We start from the raw sequence: 27,197 nt of genomic DNA, 5'->3' as shown, positions 1-27,197 counted from the left end.
AATAAATACCATATGCTAACACATATATATGGAATCTAAAAAATATAAATGGTTCTGATGAACCTAGGGGCAGGACAGGAATAAAGACGCAGATGTAGAAAATGGACTTGAGGATACTGGGAGGGGGAAGGGTAAGCTGGGACGAAGTGAGAGAGTGGCATGGACATATATACACTACCAAGTGTAAAATAGATAGCTAGTGGGAAGCAGCCACACAGCACAGGGAGATCAGCTCGGTGCTTTGTGACCACCTAGAGGAGTGGGATAGGGAGGGTGGGAGGGAGACGCAAGAGAGAGGGGATATGGGGATGTATGTATACGTATGGCTGATTCACTTTCTTATAAAGCAGAAACTAACACACCATTGTAAAGCAATTATACTCCAATAAAGATGTTTAAAAAAATTTTTTTTAAAAGATAACAGACCTTGTCACAATCCTGCTTGCGATTCTTAATTAAAAACAACAACAGGGCTTCCCTGGTGGCGCAGTGGTTGAGAGTCCGCCTGCCGATGCAGGGGACACAGGTTCGTGCCCCGGTCCGGGAGGATCCCACATGCCACGGAGCGGCTGGGCCCGTGAGCCATGGCCACTGAGCCTGTGCGTCCAGAGCCTGTGCTCCGCAACGGGAGAGGCCAAAACGGTGAGAGGCCCGTGTACCAAAAAAAACAACAACAACAAAACCATCAAACGCTTCACCTTTACGATCTCATTCTTAGTAACCTCTCCAAACCCCTGTCCTGCCACCCTCTCCCTCCCTCATTACACTCTAAGCACACTGGCCTCCTTTCTGTTTTGCAAGGACACTATCCTCTCTCCTACCTCAAGGACTTTGCAAATAGTGTCCCTGCTTCCTGGAATGCTCCTGTATGGCCAGCTGCCTCTCAACCACGAGGTCTCACCTTAGATGTGTGGACGAAGAAAGTCACCTGCTGTATCAGTAAAAAAAAAAATGATGTTGCGGCCATCAGGCCACTGCACCCCGCCCCACCCCCACCCACCTCCTGACTGTGGACCCTGAGGGGATTAAAGATGGAGAAAACAGGATTCTGGCCTTAGGTAAGTTAAGGTGCATATCAAAGGAACAATTTCAATGAACCCAGGCTCTTGCACCTTCCCATACAGAAAAGCGCTAAATTCATTCACTTGAGATTTTTGTTTTTCCTTTAATTAGTAGAAATATTTTGATGTTCAACTACCTGATGGTTGCAAAACTCTTCTATACCCTGGCTCTTCCCTTACCTCTTTGGAACAGTCTCTCAGAGCTATCTGAGAGGCTGTCAGCCCGGCTTCAGTCCTCAACAAGTCCGCCAAATAAAACACAATTCTCAGCTTTTAGGTTGTGCATTTTTTTTCAGTCGACAGACATCACCTTCAAGAAAGTCCTTCTCCTGCTACCTTTTCCCGAGAGCCCTCTTCCCCACCTGTTTCCGTCTACCATAATTCTTTGCTTTATACCATTCTTAATAGTTGTCATTAATCTTTAAATTATTTCATTACTTTTATTAGTTTAATTGTCTCTTTTACTCCGGGGTCTTATACTGTATCACTCACTGCTGGGTCCCCAGTGACTAACACTACAGGCTCCAGTGATCTGGGTGCTCCTCTGATGCTCACAGAAATACTGAAAACTCCTACTAGATGGACAGGTAGATGGTGTCATATCATTAATTTTTTCATTGAGCTCCTCTGTGCCAGGCACTGTTCTAGAATATAAAGGCAAATGAGAGACAAGGTCCTTGAACTCAAGACCCTCATGGTCTCAAATAACACAGAAAATAAATAACTAGGATAAATATTATCATTGGAAGCATTAATAAATACTAACAGAAGAATAAAGCAGCCTTATATATGGAATAGATAGTATCTTGGGAGAGGAAAAATAAGCTATAGTCAGGGAGGCTGACATTTCAGCATTTATCATTACCTTACGTTATACCATCATTTGCATATTTATTTTTCTTCCCAGCTGAAATGTATGCGTCATGAGGGCAGAGACTCTTTTGTTTTCTGTTGGATTACCAGCATCTAAATGATGTCTGGCACATACTCGAGGTGCAAAAAAGATTAATTGAATGAATGAACAATCGAACAAATCCTGCATGATGAGAAGGAGTCATCAGGTGAAGATCTGGGAAGAGGCCATTCTATACAAAGGAAAAAGCAAGTATTTCTGCCTGGGAAGAACATGCTTGTTGTATCTGCAGAGAAGCCAAAAGGCCAGTGGGCTGAAGACAGTGAACAAGGGAAAGAGGAGGTTAGGAGAGGAGTAAAGGGCAGCCAGAATGACGGGACCTTCTTGGCCCTTGTAAAGAGTTTGGGATTTTAAAATTTTATTCTAAATGTAAAACGGAGGTGAAGTTCTCAATGATTAGTTTGATTAAATAAATATCAATAGTTAATTCAGAGTGTAATGGGTCCGCAGAAGAGAGGGAAGAGAGGAGAGAGGGCTAAAATAATAAGGACAAGCTTGTTGGCGGAGTGTCACTTGCTGGATGCTAGACTAAAAAGGAGAAGAGAAGAGAGAGGATTTCATGTAAATCCACATCTTCATACGGCAGGAACCCTTACGTGATACACAAGGGTAAATGAAGAGGTCAGATCATCCTCCTTATTCGGCTTTGTTTAAATTAGAAGGATATGATATCGCATGTACAATCAATGCAAAATATACAGATAGAGTCTTGGAATGTTTAGTTATATCAAAGTCCATAGAGGGTAACTCATTCTATCTGTCCATCCTTCTCCCCATCAGTCTGTTTATCTGTCACTCCATTGGTCCATCACCTACTTAGTTATACATCATTATTACTTGCATGTCTACTTCCTGGGGAAACAAAGGTGAAAAAGACATGATCCATTGCCTCACTGAGTTTACAGTCTAACAGAAATGTCCCAAAATCCCTCATGTTGAAAAACTTTTGACACAGGACACTTGAAAATATTTATAAACACACAGTTCTGAGTTCACAACCTGGATAAGCTCTGTATTATCTTATACTTTAGGTCAAGTCATGAAATGTCTCTGAGCTCGTGGTTTCTCCTCTACAAGATGGGAATGTTAGTTTTGCCCTCTTAAAATGGTTATGGGGTTCAAATGAGTCTAACAGATATAAATAAAGGGCTGAGCAATGCCCAGGACGTGCCCAGTAACCAAAGATTAGTTTTCACTCAAGTTTTCTGAATATACCTATGTACAAAAGAAAGGCTCCAAGTCTACAACTCGTGATTGTCTGATTTCTTCCTAAATCATGACCTTTTCCTTATCAACTGAATGCTACCAAAGAGAGAAGGCACTGCTTGACTCTAAACACTTCCCACTGTAGCCAGCCTCCCTCACACAGATCTTTCTGCAAAGAGAAAATGAAATCCTAAGGCCACAAGTCTGTTTTTTTATATATAATTTTATTTCCATTTTATTCACAAACTCATTTTTAATTAGAAAGAACTGGACAATAGGCAATGAGGACAGCGTGAGGGGTGAATCCACAGCTATGCCACACATGAGATGCTGTAAATATTTGTCAATTACCAAACAAAAAACAAGGAGGCCAGGAGTCTCTTAAACCTTGCCCTCTTTTGTCACAGGTAAGAGTCCCATGCGAATCCACAGTAAGACACACCTGGGAGGCTGTGCTCTGGAGTCGGGCTGACCAGGTCAGACCCCGGCACTGCTGATCCAGTTGCATCTTCCTGGATTACTTAACCTGACTCTATGGTTAGAGAGTCCACTAACCACTTACTTCATGGGGTGGTTGCAGTTGGGAGTTTTAAAATGAAAGTGGGACATAAACATAGGGCACAAGGCTTTACCTATAAAAAGTGCTCAATAAGTAGAATCTTTAGGTGATTTTTTTTAAAAGGAGGAAAACTTAAAAACATGAAAGAAGAGAGAGAGCCTAAATAAATCCACTGTTCCCACCACCCTTGCCCTTGTGAAAGGCAGAGCGAACAGTGGCCTTGGTATGTCCCTAAAGTCCAATTAAAAAGGGATAATAAGAAGTTATTGAAGTGGGTTGAGCTGAAGCCACCTGAGTGTTCTGGATCTAAAAATTAATAAAGGCACAGGCTTAAAAAAAAAAAAAATCCTTCTCTTTATTTTTGCCCCAAAGTGACTCAGTTTAACACACTGGGATCTTGGGGCCAATTTTCACATTCCAGATAGCATTATGAGGAGCCTACTTTGCTGTTGGTCATTGGGAGCAGATCTATACTAGTATTAACTACCTAAAATGCAGCCATTCATGAAACAGCACTGTAGTTACAAACGATTTAAAAACTAGCCTTCAGAAGTTCTAGTGTTACATGCATACAGTACAAAGACATGCTTGTTTTGTTAAATAGAAACCAATCCCCAATAGCTTTTAGGAAAGTACCATCTTGTGCTGAGCACTGGTGATGTGCCAAGCACATTGTTAAATATCAACAGGGATGGAAACAACACATCACCTACAGGTTCTAGATTCCTCTCTTTCCCTCCCATCTCACTCCCCACAGCTGATCCAGCAATTGCTGGCTTTCCTTTAAAACATAACTTGAATCCGTTCATTTCTTTATCTCCATTTCTACCCCCTTGTCTGTGTCAAGTTACTTAACCTCTTTGTGACTCAGTTTTCTCATCTATAAAATATATAATAGCTTCATCTACTTCTTAAAGATTGTCACAAATGGAATCATTTATATACTTAGAACAGACACCATATCAGTGTTGATTGCTATTTTTAATGTTATTGCAATTGTTTCATTGTCACAATGGCTTCCTAGACTGTCTGCCTATTTCCACCTGCTTCTCCACTAAATTTAGTATTTAGACAGAATCCAGATTGATCTTTACAAAATAAATGTCAGCTCGTGTCACTGCCTGGCTTAAAAACTCTCCTCTGGCTTCCCAGTGCATTTAGAGCAAAATCCAAACTCATTCCACGGCTCCCAAGAACCAGCACCGCCATTCCCCTAGAGCGCTGTGTTTTAGCTGTGCTCCCTGCCGTTCCGGTTCTTGAAATGTGTAGAGGGCGGTTCTTGAGAATTCGCCCCAGCTGTTCCCTCTCCTGGAACATCTTCTAGACCTTCCATAACTGGGTCCTCATCATTCAGCCCAAATGTCACCACCTCAGGGAGGCTTTTCTTGATCATCCTACACCTCCTTTATTTCACTCCCAACCCCCTGTTATTATCCTAATATGCTTTAAATTTTTTTCTTTATAGAAGCAGACTCACAGAGATAGAAAACAAACTAGTGGTTACCATTTGGGGGGAGCAATATATGGGTGGGGAAGTGGGAGTTACAAACTATCGGGTGTAAGATAAGCTACAAGAATGTGTTGTACAAAAAAGGGAATATAGTCAATATTTTGTAATAACTGTAAGTGGAGTGTAACCTTTAAAACTTGTATAAACATTTTTTTTCTTTATAGCACTTACCACTATTCAAATAAGGACTACAGCTTCATCTTATTTGGCCACGATGTCATTTCTCTGTTATCATCATTATTTTACTTGAACGCTTTAGTAAAGGCATTTATTCCCCAGGTTCTATTCTTCCCGGTTGTCTAATACAGGTCCTAGACATAGTCACATAATCTGCTCAGCCCTAGAAGATGCTTGTGTTTCCCACTCTGCATGGGGAAGAAATATCTAAAACCAAACACAAAAAGTATGTCCCAAAGTATTAGGTTGAAGGAGGCCATCCAGAAGATTGAAAATAGGCTTATATTATCTTTTAAAGATGATCATCAAAATGAAAATACAAAATTAAAAGTCCAGAAGAGAATATGGTGGAATCCTGAGATCCAGGCACAGACCCTCACGCGAGAAACAGTGTACTGTCTGAATCTTTTCTACTCCTGAAATAAATAGCCTCTCCCTGCCTTAGTGTGTAAGTCAGAGATTCCCTGACTCAGGACTACCCTCTGACTCTTCTTAATAGGAGAAAACCCATATTGATAGCTAATGAATAAAATATTAGCCAACTCTGCTAAGTACTGATATAGACCCAGGGCTGCTTGCTGCCCTGGGACTACCCTGCTTTGCTCACAAACACAAATAGGAGCTGCTTATTCAAGAGGCATGCCAACCAGCTTGGTTTGCACGAAAGAGTGATGACAAAGGATAAACTCCAGAGTCAATTCATTAATGCAATAATAATATTCCAGAGATAAGAAGAAATGGAGAGGCCAAGAGTTGAAGAAACAAAGACTCATTGATCATCTTCTGTGTACTCCATGCTTTATATAATTTATCTCATTTAGTCTTTGTGACCACCAATGAAGTAAATATTACTATGTTCACTTTACATACGCGCATGTCAAAACTCTGAGCTGTTGAATGACTTGTGTAAAATAGAGTGGTTGAACCCACGCTAATCTGACTCCAGACCTGTACTTGCTCCATTACACAATGCTGCTTATATTTAATACACAATATAGAGAGGCTCAGAAGTAAAAATGGCTATTATAAATGCACTGAGTTCCTAACAAGAGGATTACAAAATATATCCACAGAAATACAGTGAAAACACAAAGACTCCCGTTTTATGAGTAATGGTTGAAAACAATGAGTTTGAGATTGAGAAGAAAGTAGTCCTTAGATGTTTTAAAAACTGTCATGTAAAGAAGGAGTAAAGACAACATCTATTATACCAAGGAATAGATCTTGGAGGGATGGTTGGGAATCTAGAGTAAGGAAGTCATTTCTTTTTCCAGCCCAACTTGAAGGACTTTTGAATAAACAAACGAACAAATGTGTGTGTGGGTACATGTAAGATATTTTATACACTGCTGTATTCTCAATGTATATAAGAGGGCTTGGCATATAGTAGATGCTCAATAAATATATGTTCAGTGGATAAAATCTGGCCCAACAAAGAAAAACACTGGACTCTCCAGGCAATGAGGTCCCCGTCAAAGGATTTTTGAAGAGACTAAGCTTCTGAGCATGAATTCTTGCCTTTGGTGGGAGGTTGTATAACAGCCAAGTAAATGGCATTGAGCACTCTCTAGATGCTAGGTAATGTGCTAAACACTTTACAATCATTACTTCATTTAACCAACACCACAATTGCATGAGTTAGGATCTATCAATATCCCATTTTACATAAGTAGAAACTGAGGTTTGCAGAGGTTAAGGCATTTGTCCAGTACTACCTAGGTGTTAAATGGTAAGGCTTAGATGAAAAGCCCAGATTTTTGTTAACATTATGCTGTAATGGCCTGGCTGCATTAGATAATTGCCATGTCTCCTTCCAGTGATAAGATCTGACATATTCTATTTCTAATCTAATATCTTTATTGAAAATTAATACCATGAACATGGAAGATGTTCTTCCCAAACAAGCGCCAGTTTCCACAGAGGTTGTATCTAAGGCTGCCTAGCATCATGGCATTTACTTGTTCAAGCTAATTTCTTATCATTGACAAGATAAAATTCAAAATCCTTAGCATGGCACTTAATGTATTTCAGGATCTAATGTCATCTCTTACTTTTCCACATCAGCATACTTCTTTTGTCTGTTTATATCCTCTTTTTTATTACTACCACCTTGCTTTCAATCATGTTCTAGCTCTATACTGACCATCCATTGCTCTGTCCTTTAGTCCATCCATCTGTCCATCCGTCCATCCATCTACCAACTACCAGTCAAGAATGTGGTTATTTCTGGGGACAAAACCCTGCCCTCACCTATCTTACAGTCACACAAAAGGGAACAAATAAGTAAGCCTACCTAATCCTGACCTATCACACAGGATACATCTCAAGGTGTTTTTCCTTCTATGAAGCCACGCCTAAGTATTCTGTTGCCTCTTCATCTCTTGTCTTTCACTCTTATAGCAGTATGGCCCATATCATAACCGAAGTAGAGTGAGTCTCATTTTAGATGAGGCTAGGTTCTAAAGTCAGTGTGAAAGGACAGAATAGTGAAACTGTCCTTGTAAATCCCTTAGGAAGAAGGTGTCACGTTAGAGGCTGACTACAGTTTCCCAATACTTGCCCATCACAGCAAGTTTGCCCCCCATGTTGAAATGGATGATTAAAGTGCCAGAGAAGGAGTCAGCTTAGTTTAGAGCCAAGCTGTAGGGAAAACGCATATCTAGCTGAACACTAGCTTATGAGTGTGCTGAATCACACTCATAATCATACTGAGGTGCTCACCGTATTTGAGGCAAGAGGGAATTAAGACTGACTCAGAGCACAGCAGAATTACATTGTCCCCTCAAACTGTGATACTGAGGCCCATGTTCATTGAGTAAATAGTGCAAATCATCTCCCAAGCCTTCTAAATTTTTTCCCCTCTTTCATATAAATGCACATAGAAGGCGGTTCCACTGACCTACCTCATGCCATCCTTGAACTCTTTCAAACAGAAAACTGAACCAGGAGTTCCTAGAGCACATGAATCTTTTCTAGCATCATTCAGTCTGTTCCTTGTTGAACAAGAGCATCGTATCAAGTCCTTAGTGTACAAATCCTCCATGATTTGGTTCCTGTCTCCCTCCCATTTCTTTCCATTCCTTACTATACTTTCTATACTCTAACTCAAGTAGTTCTAGTTTCCAAAAGAAGACTTGTTACTCCACACTTCCTGCCTCTGCCTACAGTGTACCTTCCCACGTTTTCCAACAGATGTTTATCCTCAATACTTATTACAAATGGTTCCTCTTCACTGTTAGGTTGATTGAGTTAATGCCCCTATTCTTCACCCCTTCATGGATCCCTGCCCACTGCCATGTAAAGCTTCAATGCCCTTCCACTCTGACTCAGTATCAGCAAAACTGTCTAGATAGTCTTTAACATGTGAGCCACACCAGCTGAGCCCAGCCCAGATCAGCCGAACCCACAGTCACTTTGTATACTGTTGATGTTCTGTTGGTATTATGCAGTATTACTGTAGCAATAGACAACTCATATGTTTTCTATAAAGACTTGCCTGACCCTCCCAAGGAAAAATGATCCCTCTGCATTTTTGCAACCTCTGAAACTTATACCTTTCTCTATTACAAAATGTAACACATTCTACTATTATAAACATTTAATGAATGAATAAGTAGTATGATTATTTATTTTTATGTTTAGTTCTCCTTCTAAGACTGACCTTCTAGAGAACAGGAGCATCTTTGTGAAGGAGTTTGTATAGTCAAAATAGTTTGGGCATACCAGTTAGTACAGCCACTATGGAAAACAGTATGGTACTTCCTTGAAAACTTAAAAATTGAACTGCCATATGATCCAGAAATCCTATACCTTGGTATACACCTGAAGGAAACAAAAATAGGATCTCAAAGAAATACCTGCGCTCCCACGTTCATTGCGGTATTAGTCACAATAGCCAAGATATGGATGGACGCCTAAGTGTCCACAGATGAATGGGTAGAGAAGATATGAGATATATACATATATATATATATATATATATATAATCCATATATTATATATATAAATGTGTAAATGTGATAATGTTATAGATATATGAATGTAATATTATATATGTGAGATATATATATATGCACACATTTATATATGGAATATTATTCAACCTTGAAAAAGAAGGCCATCTTGCCATCTGCAAAGACATGGATGAACCCTGAAGGCATTATGCTAAGTAAGATAAATCAGACAGAGAAAGACAAATACTGCATGATATCACTTATATGTGGAATCTTAAAAAAAACAACAGAACTTGTAAAAGCAGAAAATAGAATGGTGGTTACCAAGGGCTGGGGGATGGAGAAATTGGAGATGTTGTTTAAGAGTACAAACTTGCAACCTGTAGATAAATAAGTTCTGGAGATTCAATGCACGACATAGGGATTACAGTAAAAAATAATGCTATATTATAAACTCAAAGCTGCTGAGAGACTAGATTTTTAACTATTTGCAGCACAAAAAAGAAATAATTATGCAAAGTGATAAAGGCGTTAGCTAATACTACCGTAGTAATAATATTGTAATATATAAGTGTCTTGAACCAATACACTGTGCACCTCAAACTTATACAGTGTTATATATCAATTATATCTCAGTTAAAAAGATAGTTTGGGCACACCTGGGTTGGAATCCTGCCTCTGCAAGTGACAAACTTTCTGACGCCAACTGTCTTTAGCTGGAAAATGAGGACAGGGGCAGCAACTTCACAGCGTTCTTGAGAAGAGGAAGTGAGAACATCTGTATACAGTAGCCAGCTTGATGCATGACACATCAGAGGGCTCAACAGATAGTCTGTGGCTGAGTGATTAATGGACTGACACTTCATGGCCAAAATCTTACAATGAGTGCACCAAAACCAGAAGGTCCTTTGTCCCATTACCGATTCCTAACATCACACTGGCTGCCCACAGCACTCTGGCCTCTAATCTGATTTATTACTACAGAGGCTGATGTTTCAATTTACTGAACCCAACTGTATCATAAGTAAAAGGACCTCAGATGACCGTCTTTGCAACTTAACGCCAGCCTGGTTTTTAAATGCAGTTTATTTAATCTCTCATTTAATCTAAAGTTGCAGTTTGGTGCTTATAAATCTGCTCTTCCTGCAACTCTTCTGAGAAATACAGACACCTGGCGTGTGCTCATTGCCTGCTTTTGGGCAGGCTAAGCAGCCTCCTTGATGGGCTACGCTCCTACACAATTGAAAAACGGGTACTCACCTCTCTGGAGGCATGTCGCCTTCCTCCCCAGCTGCTGCAAGAGCAAGAGGCAGGGTGAAAAAGAGGGGTTTCAGTGGCAGCCTGTTTAAGTGAATTGTTTGTGCAATGACCACACCCCGCCACCTCCTCCCCCGACCCAGAGATAAAATGTAGAAGGGCAGCTCACCTGTGCCCCAAGCCGCCCCTCCCCCTGGCACCCAGGGACCGTCGGTCCTGCATGCAGTGTTCACCTACACTTTATGGTGCTTATTTATGAGTGCAATCTCCTGTATTAGACTTTGACCCCCTGGAGCCCTGGAGGGGCTTACCTCCAGGTAAGCCCTGTGGGGTTTACCTCTTAATCCCTTGTTTCTATCACGGAGCCTGGCAAAGAGAGTATAGCTGCTCAGTGTGTGCTTGAGTGAATGATAACAGTGCCTTTATTGAGCATTTACTGGAGTGCCGAGCACTGTTCAAAGTCTCCCCAGGCCTCATCTCACTTCTCCTCACAGTCATCGAGGGTTATTATCATCCCCATTTTACAGATAACGACAATGAGCCTCAGTGAGTACCATGCCCAGACTTACACAGCTAGCGAGGGGGGAGCTGGGATCGACAAAGCCCATTTTATTCCCGAAATCTTAGTCCTATGTTCTCTGTTCTCTGACAACCTTCTTCTTTTTCAGAGAGATGGTTTGAGGCCTGAATTATTTAATGCTTATAAAAGTCATACTGAGCCTTCTTTGATATGGAGGTGGCCATATTATCAAAGTATACTTAGCAGAGCTCGATTTCTCGCTATAGGATTTTCTTTTAGGATAAAATTTCAGATGACTTATAGCAGTGGTTCTCAAAGTGTGGTCCCTGGACCAGCAACATCAGCATCTCGCCGTGAACTTGTTAAAAAGGTAAATTCTCAGGTCCCAAACCAAGACCAACTGAATCAGAACTCTGGGGTTGGGCCCAGTAAGCTGTGTTTTAACAAGCCCTCTAGCTAACTCTGATGCATGCTGAAGTTTGAGAATCACTGAGTTAAAGAAATTTCACCCAATGTTTGCCCAAAGCAGTCTAATGAACAGACAACAAACTAAGAATAAATGAACGAAGAATTAGCTCTTTTAGTGTACCATCCACAGGCACTCATGGCCACAGTAAGACAAATGCTAGCACAGCACTACGCATCACCCCAAAGTGTATGTTCACCTTGTGTTTCACTAGAGCAAATTAAGCAAAGGTGTTTACAGTGTCAACAGGATCAAGCTGCAGTGGGGGAAACGCGGGGTGAGAAGGTGTTTCCCTTTACACAGTAGAGGAAAACACACAAGAGCACAGAAGGATGACTGCCAAGGATGCTGCAGGTCCTGGAAAGGACTAATGGGGGCAGGGGTAGGGGCCCTTCAGTTCATTCCTGAAGGCAGATCACAGAGGCCCAAGGAACTCCCAGCACGATCCCAGGTCAAGTTCACACTGACTTTCCTCTCTTCACTCCCTCCCCCTCTCCTACGGCACTTGGTTGTGTTGACAACATGGGCTTTGTAGGAAAACAAAGACTCCCTGCCTCCCTCTTCAGCTACTTTTTGTTTTCTTCCTCTTGGACAGATTCCCAGTGATCAAATGCAGTGCTCTCAGGGGAAGCAGGCTGGCCCAGCAGCGATAAGGGGCCAATTCCCACAGATGTGTCATTTCACAGGCGAGCTGCCACAGCCTCTACGTGAGAATAAGCAGTGATGGATGTCGAGCCCCACAGAAAAGCAGTCCGGCACTGTCCCCTGGGAGACGATGCTGCAGAGCGGGAGGTGACGGGGGTCCGGCCACGGGAGCCGTGACTTCTGTTGGCTGGCTGTGCACGGGGCCCTGCGCATTTCCTTACCTTCCCTGTGGGTCTTGGGAAGGGCAGCTGCCTGCGTCTGGAAGGCCTGGAGGTTCACGACCGGGGGCCTCGGTGGCTTTGCGGGAGGAGGACCCAGGGACTTGACGGAAGGCAGTGGCTTGGTGTTGGGAAGTTGTGGATGACTGACATCTGGCTGGTCCTCTGAGCATAAACAGTCCAAAATGTAGGTTAATATTTCCATTTCATGGCTGGCCTCAGCCTCACTCCCCTACCATCTATTCTCCACCCAGCAGACAGAGTGTCCTGATCAAAATGCAAACCTGACCTTTCTTTGTTTTTGTTTTTTAAATTTTTATTGAAGGGACATCCCTGATGGTCCAGTGGTGAAGAGTCCGCCTTACAATGCAGGGGACGCAGGTTCAATCCCTGGTCGGGGAACGAAGATCCCACACGCTGCATGGCAGCTAGGCCCACGCGTCACAACTACTGAGCTTGCGCGCCCCAATGAGACAACCAGCGTGCCGCCAACTACAGAGCCCACGCGCCACAACTAGAGAGAGAAAAACCCTGCACACCACGACTAGACAGAAGCCCACACACCGCAACGAGGGAGAAGCCCTCACACTGCAACGAAGACCTGATACAGCCCCCAAAATAAAGAAAATAAATAAATAATTTTTCTTGAAGTATAGTTGATTTACAATCGATGTTGTGTTAGTTTCAAGTGTACAGCAAAGTGAAACAGTTATACATACACATATAGTCACTCTTTTTTTTTTTTTTTTTTAGATAGGGTTCCCTGTTCAAACCCGATCTTGCCACCATCCAGCTGCCCAGAGGATGAAGCCCAGTTTCCTCAGCTGCCGTCCACTCACTCCATACTCTGGCATTTAAACACCACACAGCCTCAATCTACATTTCTTTTCTTATCACAATTTACCACCCTCCTTCCCCAACCTTAAGCCCTAACATCTTTCACTCACAACCACTGGCTTCTCCGTTTTCCAGATTTGATTATTTTTATAGTTTCTATTTTTTTTAATTTACTTTTTAAATTGAAGTACAGTTGATTTACAAAGTTGTGTTTGTACAGCAAAATGAGCCATATATATATATATATATATATATGTAGAAATAGTATATATATATATATACATATATATATATATATATATATATATCTGGAACAGCATTCCAGATTTAACTTTAAAAGCCTTAAATAGCTCTCATATATCCAAGATTTTGTTCATGCCATTCCTCCTGGTTCTGGAATGCTGTTCCCTCACTTCTCCCTTGGCGAACTCTGACTCATTCTTTAAGGCCCTGCTCCAATGACACCTCCTCTAGGAGGTCTTTCTTGATTTCTACCAGAAAACAAACTCAGAATCAACCACTCTTTGTTCTGTATCCTCTAGCACATTGTTACCACTTCTCCATCAGTGTGGTGGCATATTAAAAGAGCTGGTCTATCTTCTCACTGAATGTAGGCTCCTCGAGGGCAGGGACTAGGCCCCAGTGACCTCCCCCCAGCACCAAGCACAGGGCCTGCATCAGGGGAAATGGACAATGATTATTCCCTGAAAGGATTCTTCAAGCACTGATGACGGGCAACTAACACGGGAGCCATGAAGAGGAGTAACAATTCGTCAATGATTTCCGGGGCTCAATGCCTAGAACAGGCTTCAAGGCTGGCTTTGTGGTACCTGGGCACCTGTGGATTTTGTGTCCTAGAATTTTCCAGGACAGTCCCAATTTCATGTATTTTGTCTTTCTGCACTGATAAGCCAACCAACAGAAATTTCAACATTATATATAAACATTGTATCTGCCTCTTACACTGAAAATAGCCCCAAATCTTATATTATTCAAGATTCTTTAATATTCTCAATATTATTCAAGAATAATATTATTCTTATATTATTCATTATTCAAACCTTGATTTTTCGGTTTACATAATACAGTGGTTGACTACATGGCAAAACTAGAGAAGTTGGCTAGTGTTTCACAAGTACCTCAGGGCAACCTCCTCAAAGCCCTGCTATCTTTTGCAGGCGGGAGCGGGGCTTCCTTCTAGCCCTACCAGCAGGGGTTACATAGTCAGGGCCAGAGCTGCATTCTTCTAAGGCTTGAATTATAAGCCGCAATGTCAGAGATTTTAGTCTTTATCAAGTTAGGTAGAAGACAGTGAAAGTGAATGATCACTTACTAACTGAGCTCCTAATTTTTACCAGGCACTGTGCTAAGCAGTTTACATAGGTTTTCTCACTTAATCCTCCCAACAGCTCCATCAGGTAGGTTATCTAGCCCTTTCTTTCCTCCCATCTCTCCTTCCTCCCATTCATCCTCTCTTCATTTCCATCCCTTCATCAAGAACTATTTACTATATTCCAAGCATTGTTCTAGGGGCTGCGGCTAGAGTTAAGAGCAAGAACATATAGAGTTCTGCCCTCAGGAATTTTCATTCTAATAGGAGGAGGCTGATGATAAACATGTAAACAAATAAACAGATAAGAAAACCACAGACGGGCGGTGGGAAGCAGGGGGACAAATTAGGAGTTTGGGATTCATATATACACACCACTATACATAAAATAGATAACCAACAAGGACCTACTGTATAGCACAGGGAACTCTACTCAATATTTTGTAATAACCTATAAGGGAAAAGAATCTAAAAAAGAATAGAAACACATATATATGTATAACTGAATCATTCTGCTGTACACCTGAAACTAATACAATATTGTAAATCAACTATACTTCAATTAAAAAAAAACCCAGAAAAGAAAATCATAGCAATCTATTAGTTCTATAAAGGAAATAATGATGATATGAAAGAATGTGAACTCTTGGTGGTGAGGTAGTGGTCTTTAGATGGAGATCTCTGGCTAGAGAAGGCTTATCTGGGAAAGTATCATTTGAACTTAGATCTAAAGGCAATTATGCAAAGATCAAAGAAAAGAGTTGTCTAGGAAGAGGGAACAGCAATTGCAAAGGTCCTGAGTCATAACAAAGTCTGTTTAAGGAACAGCAAGAAATCCAGGGTGCTATCTGTGGGCTAGTGAACCAGGGAAGAGAGCAGGAGGTAAGTCAGAGACAGAAGCAGGGACCAAAAGAAGCAGAGCTATGAAGTCAGTAAGTAGTTTAGATGCTATTCTGAGTGCAAAGAGAAACCATATAAGATTATAAGCAGGAGATCCATCTATCCATTCATCCATGCATTCAATCATTCAAAAAATACTTTCTTGAGGACCCACTGAACTGGCCTTGTTCTTCTAGGTTCTGGGGATACAGTGGTAAAGAAGACAGTTTTTATCCTCATTTAACTTATATTTTACTCAGATAAACAAACAAATACATAATAATATACCAGATAGGGATAAGTGATACAAAGAAAACCAAAGCAATGTAGGAAGATAAAGAATGCTGGCGGTGGGGTGGCTATTTTAGATAGAGCGATCTACAAGGTCCACTCACAGCAGGTGACATTGAGCTGAGACGTTGATGAAGTGAGGGAGTGAGACATCAAAGTCCTAGGGGAAACATGTTCCAGAAGAGGGATCTGCAGGGGCAGAGGTCCTGGGGTAGAAATAGTTTGGCGTATCTAAGGAATAGCAAGAAGGCCAATGTGGTGAGAGAGGAGAGGGTAAGAGAGGTAGTCAAAGAGCAAATCATATGAGCCACTGTAATATGGCTGTGGTTGAAATGAGCTGGGGAGTGACATGATTGGATTTATGCTTTAGAGGATCACTGTGCCTGCAAGGAGGAAAGTACAATATAAGAGGGCAAGAGTGTGGAAGCAGGTCCAGGCAAGAGATGGTCCATGGTGGTGTAGACATGGGCAGAAGGCAGAAATGGGAGCAAGTAGAGGGATTCAGAACATAGTTTGATGATAGAACCAAGAGCTTGCTGATGGATTAGTCGCAAAGAATGAGGAGGAGACAGGAATTGAGCGTGACTCCTAGATTTTTGGCCTGAGCAACCAAGACATGGTTGCACTATTTACCAAGACAAGGAAGATTGGTGATGGATCGATTGATAGGAGAGCAGACCAGGCTTTATGAAGTTAAGCAGATTGTCCAATTTCATGCATCTTGTAAGAAGTAGAGCTAAGATTCAAATCCAAGTTTGCCCCAACTGTGTCTCCATATAATTCCAGGAGATTAATCACTTTACCCAAACCTGAAATTATAACCTAGCAAATGGGCCTAGAATACCTGTGCTGGAGTTTGAAGCAAACATTGCCCAGCTCACGTATGTGACCATCCCAAGCCAGCAAGCTCTACATTAGAAACACAGTGCCCCTTCCCCCCAGGCCTGTGGGGATTCGATTTCTCACCTGGGGCCTGGCTGGTGAGCTCACCATCATAGACAGGGTGGCAGGTGCTCCCTGCCGGGCTCTTCTCAGGACTGGGGTTTGCTGGGCTCCTGCTGCTATGTTGAGAAAGTCGAACAGTGGGATCTTCAGAGGTGGCACACAATCTTCTTTGGGCCATCAAGCGCCTCTGGGAAGGAAGGGTCTGGCCTCCTTTTCTTTCCATCTTTTTCCTGGGCTCCTCTGGAGTAAGCCCCATGCTTTTCCACTCTTCTAGATGGAAGGCCCTGCTTCCACAACTGGCAGGGATAAAGACTGATGACATCTTACTTTTCTGAGATAAAACCTCCCAGTTCCAGAGCTTCTTTCTGAAGCTGTTGTTCACCATTACTTTCTTCTTATTGGTTATCTCAGCATTTGACTGATTCACATCTAACAGCAGAGAAGCCTTCTGTGAATTTACTGAAGAACCAGAAGAACTCCCAGGAGGTTCCAGGGAATTAGAACATTTCTGAGTCTCGCTCTTCTGAGCCAACTTCACTTTCTGGGGTTTAAGAGTCTGGGAGTCACCACTGGCACAGTTGGGTAGGGGCTCATTGTGGTTGGAAGAGGGGTATTTCCCACTGGCCAAAGTCTTTGTGGACTGTCTGCTTCCAGTGTCACCCTTTTGAGAAACACCTTCTGGGAATTTAACAGGTCCTGGAAGAGATGGCGCATCAAGCTTTTGAAATTTGGCTCGAAGTTCCTTGAAGTTTCTTAACGCTTCCTAGACCATAAAAGAAAACCGTAATGTCTTGTTATTCGAGGAAGAAAGCAGCATGATTAGCTGACTTCACTGTGCCTGCTAAGAGGCTGTAGGTGCTGATGTAATGCCATCGCTTATCTATTGAGTCATACCAGCCAGTAATGCTATTGTCTATGTGAGGCAGAGTGAAAACAATTGTGTGCTGTCTGAAACACTTCGGGTATGTTTAATTTCTTCACAACATACAAAGAACGCTTGTAAAAGAGACAGTACCAACAATTACTGATAAATCCCTTGATATAAACTTTGGGTGGCTCTCTGCTGCCTATGCAAATAAACCCCTTTGCATGACATTCAAGAACACTGGCAAAAGTTGTGGAATTATGATCTTAAAGATGGCAGGGTTATGATCTCCAGCCATAGGTCAACATAATCACACTTAAACCAAACAGGATAATTTACAGTTTTCCTGTAACTTTATACTCCCCACCACCCTGACTTCACTCACGTGTTCTTGCTTCCCCCAAATGCATCCCCCGTATACTTGTCAACTGCTTTCTTCCAACAGTAATGCCCACCTTCTCCATCAACATTCCCCCTGTGGCTGACACGTAGAGCTAACTCCTCCCTGACTCCACATTGCTTCCACAGCTCCTCGTAACTTGGCTGTTGAACTTAACACCATAGGGTGGAAAAAAGAGCAATCTTTGGAACTAGACAGGTCTGTGTTCAAATTCAGACTCTGCTCTTTTATCATCTAGAAAAATACTTTGGGAAACTTGGTATCATCAGTGCAGTCTCATCATAGAAATAACTTGCAAGTGGCAGAAGGATGAGGGGTGCCATATGTAAAGTGTCCATCACAGTGCCTGACACATAGTAAATAAAAGCTATTCATAAGAGACGAGATGATGCTCTTGTATTTTTGACTCCCCTTGGGAGACTGTGTTCCACTTTCTAAATTCAGCTCAAATTCAGTATACGAAAATGGGGGTAGTAATAGCAGCGCAACCCTTTGGGCAGAGGAAGGGACACACCTGGGATTATACGGTGAGTTGGTGGTCTACTACATAGGTAGGATTAGGCTTGACTCCTGCTCTGTGCTCTTCCCAGTTTCCCCCTTTCTCTCACGAGATTTAATTTACTTTTGTAAGTGCGTTTGTCATTTTCCATCTTCAGAGGAGGTTGGAGGGGGAGGAGATAGAGCGTGGGAGGACATCTAATAGAGCCATTTCCAAATAAAGAGCCACCATCTTCTCTTGATCATCTTAAAGGTCTTAATTTCATGTATACAGACAACCTCCATGCTAGTGACTTCTGATTTTGCCTGCTGAAGGAATGACTGTTGGGTGACGTTTTCTCACTGTGCTGACAGTTGACTCACACTATAGATTAGTTTACTCACACCGCCCTCTGAAGATTTAGGAAGGGAGAAAAGTTGAACAGGAAATATGAAGCAGGTGTCTGGGAGCTTGCGTGCATACTCTTCCCTCTTTCCTCCTCTCTCTCTCTCTCTCTCTCTCTCTCTCTCTCTCTCTCTCTCTCACACACACACACACACACACACGCACACACACACACACATTTATAGCTTTCCTCACAAATTGCCCAGGGTTAATTTCTTACATTTCAACCAGCAGTCAAGTTGATTCCATTGACCTTCCTTTCCCCTGATGTGGTAGAAGCCAGCACTGGGCATGGAACTTGGAGATCTAAGTGTGAGGCTCAGCTTTGCCATTTTCTAGTCACATGTCTTGGACAGTTCACTTTGCTTCTCTGAGCCTTATGTTCCTCACTATAAAATGGGACGATGCTACTAACAGTTCAGGGCTATTGCAAGGGTCACATGAGATGACAGATGTACATACCTCAGTGGTTAATATTTTTTAAATTGTGGTAAAATACACCTAACTTTAAATGTACCACCATAGCCATTTTTAAGCGTACAGTATAGTAGTGTTAAGTACACTCACATTGTTGTGAATGTCCAGGACTCTTTCATCTTGCAAAACTGAAGCACTATATTCATTAAACAACAGCTACCCATTCCCCCTCCCTCCAGACCCTGGCAACCATCATTCTACTTTCTGTATCTACGAACTTGACAACCCCAGGTACCTCATGTAAATGGAATCATAGGTACTTGTCTTGTTGTGACTGACTTATTTCACTTAGCATATTGTCCTTAAGGTTCACACATGCTATAGCATACTGCAACATTTTCTTCCTTTATAAGGTCAAATAATATTCTATTGCATGTATATAACACATTTTGTTTATCTATTCATTCATCAATGAACATTTGGGTTGCTTCTGCCTTTTAGTTACTGTGAATAATGCTGCTATGAACATAGGTGTCCAAATATCTCTTTGAAACCCTGCTTTCAATTCTTTTGATTATATGCCCAGAAATGTAGTTGCTGGATCATATGGTAAAGCTATTTTTAATTTTTTGAGGAATCACCATACTGTTTTCCACAGTAGCTGCACCATTTTACATTCCTAATTGGCACATGAGTTCCAATTTTCCCACATCTTTGCAATACTTGTTATTTTGTTGTTTTTTTTTATAGTAACCATCCTAATAGGTGCAAGGTAAGCAGTGGTTAATATTTTTGAAGGAATACAATAATGATAATTTTTAGCTCTTCACTGTAGGAAGCCACGTGAACTACAATGTTACTGTGATAGATTTTAGTCTCCATAGGAATGATTAGGAAAAACCCCAGCAGGAAACAGAATTAAGGATTGATAACCTTCAAACCAAGGTCCTGGGTAAAGATCGCTGGTTCAGGAGGAACTAAACCTGATTATACCTAGCTCATTCCTCTTTCAGCAAATGCTCATTAAGTATTTACTATATGGGCAAAACACTGTTTTAAACGGTCACGGGCTCTGCTTTTATATATCACATTCTAATGTCAGGGAGAGACAAAAAATAAGCAAATACACCTGAAAATATTAGAGATAAGTTCTATGTGGGGAATTAAATAGATGACTCGATAAAGAGTGGGTGCTTACCACTGATTTTCAGGGGTACCGTAGGAAAGTCATTCCCTTCTTCTGAGTTCAATCATTTATCTACTCAAGGAATTGCCTGGGTGATCTCCAAGACCCCTTCTATCACTAACATTTGGATTTTATTTTTCTTGCTATGGGAAATAAAAGTTACACATACTATCATCTATCATACATCATCCATTGGTGGGAGGTGAGGGTTGAGGGTATGAAGCAAATTGAATGAGGATGGGTTGGGAGGTGGCCAAGGGGACATTCTGGTTAAAAGCATGCCCCACTTTTCTGGGCCCACAACTAGTCAGTCATCACATCCTGCTTATCTTAATTCTTAAAAGCCCATGAGCCTGCCTCTTCTTCATGCCATTGCCACTGCCTTTGAGTCTTCCTTACTTTTTGCTTAAAATGACTTCTTTCTGGCCTCCCTGCCTCCACTCTAGGCCCCTCTAATCTACCATTTACCCAGCTGTTAGACAAATCTGACTGAAAACATGAATCTGATCATGTACATCCCAGTTTAAAATCCTTCAATTTGGCTTCTTCAAAGCTTTCCAATATAGCTTAAACTCTTGCTTAGTACCTAAGGACCCCCAAATCCCAACTCTGTTAATTTTCTGACATCATATTGGCCCCCTCCCTGACATGCTTTCTTCCTTCTGACTTCACTGAACTACTTACATTTTCCCAAACTTATTTTGCTCTTTCATGTCTCTATACCTTTGAATATGCCATTTTCTCTGCCTGGAATGCCCACCTTTCACCCAATTTCTTGAATTAGCAAATTCCTACTTGTTCAAAATTCAACTTGTGGCACCTCAAAATATTCATTGGTTTCCTATTATGTGCTAGACAATAGGGTTACAAAGATGAATAAGACATTTCCTGAGCCCTGATATCAAAGCCAGACAAGGATGGCACAAGAAAAGAAAATTGCAGGTCAATACTGATGAACATAGATGCAAAAATCCTCAACAAAATATTAGCAAACCAATTTTAACAGTCCATTAAAAGTATCATACACCGTGATCAAAGTGGGATTTATTCCAGAGGTGCAAGGATGGTCAAACATCGGCAAATCCATCAATGTGATACACCACATTAACAAAAGGAAGATAACAAAACATATTATCTCAATAGATGCAGGAAAAGCATTTGACAAAATTCATCATCTATTTATGATAAGAAAAAAACTCTCAACAAAGTGGGTATAGAGGTTACATGTCTCAACATAATAAAGGCCATATATGATAAGCCCACAGTTAACATCAAGCTGAATGATGAAAAACTAAAAGCTTTTCCTCTGAGATCAGGAATAAGATAAGGATGCTCACTCTCACCACTTTTACACAACATAGAACTAGAAGTCCTAGCCAGAGCAATTAGGCAAGAAAAAGAAATAAAAGGGATCCAAATTGGCAAGGAAGAAGTAAAACTATCACTATTTGCAGATGACATGATACTATATATACAAAACCCTAAAGACTTCACCAAAAACTGATGAAATAAAATTTATATTTTAAGGCAGGGCAAGAAAAAAAATCAAACATAAAATTCTCTCTGTGTGTTTGTTTGGGCTTTCTCCCTCCCTAATATGCAGTGTGCATCTGCATTACACATTAACCAAAGCTCCTCAAAGATGGGAGTGTCTGCTCAACCATAAAGATCATTTTTTCTTTCTTCTGACGCAAGCAGTGTAATTTCTTAAAAGAACAGTGTTCTTAGCCAGCTCTGTAGGGGGTCATGGTGACTTGCTGCTTACTTTGTACATGCTTACCTGGACTATGTATCCTTGGTGACCTTTCTGTAAAATATCAGTATGTCATTTTGATGTATGATCCTTTATCTCAAAAACGTATATGACTAAGCCTTTGACTTCTAAAAGGTGGAACAGTTTTCAGAGCTTTCTGAGAATCTGCTTTCTGGGTTATAATCTGCAGTTTGGCTCAAATAAAATTCCCTTCTTTCTTCTTAACTTGAGAGTAATTAAATTTTTGTCAACAGAACTAATAAACAAATTCAGTAAAGTTGCAGGATACAAAATCAGTATACAAAATTCTGTCACATTTCTATGCACTAATAAGGAACTATCAGAAAGGGAAATTAAGAAACCATCCCCATTTCCAATTGCATCAAAAAGAATAAAATACCTACAAATAAATTTAACCAAGGAGGTGAAAGACTTGTACACTGAAACTATAAGACATTAATGAGATGAGGAGTCAAGATGGAGGAATAGGAAGATGTGGAGTTTGCCTCTCCCCACAAGTACATCAAGAATACATTTAAAAATGGAACAATTCTCACAGAGCACCTGCTGAACACTAGCAGAGGGCCTTGGATGCTAAAAGGACAAGAAAAATCCTTGCCAAACAAGGTAGGACAAAAGAAAGAAAAAGGAGAAAAGAGGAAACGGGATGGAACCTGCACCCCTACAGGGGCAGCTGCAGGAGAGGAGAGGTTTCTGCACTCAGAGAAGCCCCCTAACAGGTGGGGAGATCAGCTGGGACAGAGAGGGAGCTTCAGAAGCTTGGAGGAGAGCACAGTAACCAGTCTGTGGCAGGTAGGACCGAGTAAGACCTACATGGATGGTCCATGCTGCAGCCCTGCACGGCCCAGCCTGAGTCATGTCTGCTGGCATGGAGTGGGGCTGGGTGCTGCAACATGGGGTTTGGAGAGCAGACCCAGGGAGAGGACAGCTGTTGGCTGCGAAGAGACAGCCTAAGGGGCAGGTGTAAGGAGCTCCACAACCGGGAATGTTTGTGGAAGAAGCCTGGGCCACCATAGTAGCCAGGCGTCACTGTTGAGTGGCACACAAGCAGCTGGGCTGCCATTGCAGCCCCCTTTCCCTTGTGCCAGCCCCTGCCTCCATGGGCACTAGGAGGGTCGCCCGCCTAAGCAGTCTTGCTCACCCTCCCACCAATGCCTCCTCCAGCTCTGCTGGCCCCCAGTGGGCTCGCGTGCCCCGCCTGTCTCTGTCTCCACCCCTGCCTGCCTGGGCAGGTGCATGTGCTCTGGGGCAGCCTGGGAAGCAGACACCAGTGGGAGGAACACATGCAGAGGTGGGGCTGAAACCACAGCTGAGCCCCAGGGGCCATGCAGCTAAGAAAGAAGAGCTGAATTCTCTCCTCACAGCTGCAGGAATCGTGGATTTACACTCCCGCTGCTGGCTTTGTAAACCCAGCACCTGCGGAACATCTGAATGGATGAGTGATCCCACAGCTGAGATTGGTTCAGCTTTAGTAGGCACGTACATGCAGGGATTGGACCAGGCCAGAATCTGAGCTGTCTGCATAGCTCCCACAGGGGATCCAGGTACATGATTATTACAGTCTTGGGACCTGACTTTGTTGGATCCATGTTGGTGGCCTGGTGAAAACAACTCCTGAGAGACACTAGGGCCAATTGCTGGCATACCCACAGTTAAGGTGGGGCTGAGAGCACTTCCAACAATAGTGTAATTTGTGAGCCAGCACAATGGGTGAAAAGTGACACAAAAGAGTACACTCACAGGTGAACAGCTCCAGAGAAGGAAAACTCTGGCTTTTCTCCCAGTGGGAGTGCTCCAATCCCACCTACCTCACACTGCAGATCAGAAACACAGCCCAGAAACAGATCTGGGGGCCTCTACTCCAGCAACCAGGGAGCAGACCCTGCCTCTGACAGGGCAGTAACAACCACAGAGCAGAGGGGAGGCCCTGCTGAATATCTGGTGCAGGCTCAGTTCACCACAACATCAGCCACACTGCGTATCAAGGGGATAATGGCCAGCATACAGAGGAAAGAGGGGGCAGTCATCCATACTAAAAACAGCCCTTGCACCAAAAAATATTAAACACACACAGACTACACAGGGACGTTCTCACATGAAAATAGCCCTCCAAGACACTCTGAGGGTCAGGCATCAGGAGGAAGAACCCCTAGTGCATTTGGCTTTGAAGGCCAGTGGGGCCTGAATGTAAGAGCTCCAGAGGGCTGGCAGAAACAGAGACTCCACTCTTGGAGGGTTCACACAAGACCTCACATGTGCTGGGACACAGCACAAAGCAATACTTACATAGGAACAGGGGTTAGACCTAACTAGGGGTCTGGGAGGGTCTCCTGGGGAGGCAGGGGTTGGATGTAGTTCACTGTGTGGGCAAGGATACTGGTGGCAGAGGCCCCAGAGAATATTGTTCAGTGTGAGCTCTCCCAGAAGTCCCCAATTGGGAACCAAGACCTGGCCCCACCCAAGAGCCTACAGTCTCCAAAGCTGGAACTCCTCGGGCCAAACAACCAGAAAGGTAGGAACACAGCCCCACCCATCAGCAGACAGGCTGCCTAAGTCATAATGAGCTCACAGTTATCTCAAAACATGCTCCTTGACACAGCCCTGCCCATCAGAGGGACGAGACCCAGCTCTACCCATCGGAGGGCAGGCACCAGTCCCTCCCACCAGGAAGCCTGCACAAGCTCCTAGACCAACCTCATCCACGACAGGGCAGACACCAAAAGAAAGGGGAACTACAATCCTGTAGCCTGTGGAATTGAGACCACAAACACAGAAAGTTAGACAAAATGAGATGAAAAAGAAATATGCCGCAAACAAAGGAACATGATAAAAACTGACCAGAACAACTAAATGAAGAGGAGATAGGCAATCTACCTAAAAAAGAATTCAGAGTAGTGATAGTAAAGATGATCCCAAAACTCAGGAAGAGAATGGAGGCACAGATCGAGAAGATACAAGAAATGTTTAACAAGGAGCTAGAAGATTTAAAGAACAAACAAACAGAGAGGAATAATAAAATAACTGAAATGAAAAATATACTAGAAGGAATCAACAGCAGAATAATTGAAGCAGAAGAACAAATAAGTGAGCTGGAAGACAGAGTGGTGGAAATCACTGCCACAGAACAGAATAAAGAAAAAAGAAAGAAAAGAAATGAGGACAGTCTCAGAGACATCTGGGACAACATTAAATGCACCAACATTTATATTATAGGGATCCCAGAAGGAGAAGAGAAAGAGAAAGGGCCTGAGAAAATATATGAAGATATTATAGCTGATAACTTCCCTAATATGAGAAAGGAAACACTCACTCAAGTCCAGGAAGTGCAGAGAGTCCCATATAGCATAAACCCAAGGAGGAACTCGGCAAGACATGTATTAATCAAATTGACGAAAATTAAAGACAAAGAAAAAATATTAAAAGCAACAAGGGAAAAGCAACTGATAACATACAAAGGAATCCCCATAAGGTTAGCAGCTGCTTTTTCAGCAGAAACTCTGCAGGCCAGAGCGGACTGGCACAATATATTTAAAGTGATGAAAGGGAAAAACCTACAACCAAGAATAGTCTACCCAGCAAGGCTTTCATTCAGATTCGATGGAGAAATCAAAAGCTTTACAGACAAGCAAAAGCTAAGAGAATTCAGCACCACCAAACCAGCCTTACAAGAAATGCTAAAGGAACTTCTTCAGGCGGGAAAGAGAGCAGCAACTTAAAACAACATTTTACATACATAGACTGCTATATCAAAACTTCATGGGAACAGCAAACCAAGAAACTACAATAGATACAAACACAAAAAAGAAAAAGCAACCCAAACACAATACCAAAGACAGTCGTCAAATCACAAGAGAAGAGAATGAAAGAGGAAGGGAAGAAAGAGGACTTACGAAAACAAATCCAGAACAGTTAAGAAAATGGCAATATAATTACCTTAAATATAAATGGTTTAAATGCTCCAACTAGAAGACACAGACTGGCTGAATGGATACAAAACCAAAATCCATATATATGCTGTCTACAAGAGATGCACTTCAGATCTAGGGACACATACAGACTGAAAGTGAGGGGATTGAAGAAAAGATATTCCATGCAAATGGAAACCAAAAGTTGCAATACTCATATCAGACAAAATAGACTTTAAAATAAAGACTGTTACAAGAGACAAGGAAGGACACTACATAATGATAAGGGATCAATCCAAGGAGAAGATAAAACAATTGTAAACATATATGCACCCACCATGGGAGCACCTCAATATATGAGCCAAATGCTAATAGCCATAAACGGGGAAATCAACAGTAGCGCAACAACAGTGGGGGACTTTAACACCCCACTTTACACCAACGGACAGATCATCCAAACTGAAAGCCAATTAGGAAACACAGGCTTAAATGACACATTAGATACTGATGGACTTAACTGATATTTGTAGAACATTCCATCCAAAAGCAGAAGAATACACTTTCTTCTCAAGTGCACATAGAACATTCTCCAGGATAGATCACATACTGGGCCACAAATCAAGCCTTGGTAAATTTAAGAAAATTGAAATCATATCAAGCATCTTTTCCAACCACAACACTATGAGATTAGAAATCAACTAAAAGAAAAAAAAAACACGTAAAAAGCACAAACATGTGGAGACCAAACAATATATTGCTAAACAATCAATAGGTCACCAAGGAAATCAAAGAGGAAATAAAAAAACACCTAGAGACAAATGACAATGAAAACACAATGACCCAACCCCTATGGCATGCAGCAAAAGCAGTTTGAAGAGGAAAGTTTAGAGCAATACACTCTTACCTCAGCAAATAAGAAAAATCTCAAACAAACAACCTAAACTTACAACTAAAGCAACTAGAGAAAGAAGAACAAACAAAATCCAAAGTCAGCAGAAGG

At 42.0% G+C, this 27,197-nt stretch overlaps 1 protein-coding gene across 3 annotated transcripts in view; it reads right to left on the bottom strand.

The window, feature by feature from the left end:
* FYB2 (FYN binding protein 2) overlaps positions 1-27,197 on the bottom strand; it is a 132,921-nt gene that overhangs the window by 69,211 nt on the left and 36,513 nt on the right. For all 3 annotated transcript variants that reach the window (XM_019942397.3, XM_019942398.3, XM_073789252.1), the window contains exons 2-4: positions 16,789-17,530; positions 12,489-12,650; positions 10,640-10,673 (exon numbers count right to left, since the gene is read on the bottom strand). In XM_019942397.3, coding sequence (XP_019797956.2) covers positions 10,640-10,673; positions 12,489-12,650; positions 16,789-17,530 — 938 coding nt within the window. The remainder of the gene's footprint in view (positions 1-10,639; positions 10,674-12,488; positions 12,651-16,788; positions 17,531-27,197) is intronic.

The sequence above is a fragment of the Tursiops truncatus genome, chromosome 1 (genome assembly GCF_011762595.2).
Source record: "Tursiops truncatus isolate mTurTru1 chromosome 1, mTurTru1.mat.Y, whole genome shotgun sequence".
NCBI classification, from domain to species: domain Eukaryota; kingdom Metazoa; phylum Chordata; class Mammalia; order Artiodactyla; family Delphinidae; genus Tursiops; species Tursiops truncatus.
This window is presented reverse-complemented; position numbering and strand designations above follow the sequence as displayed.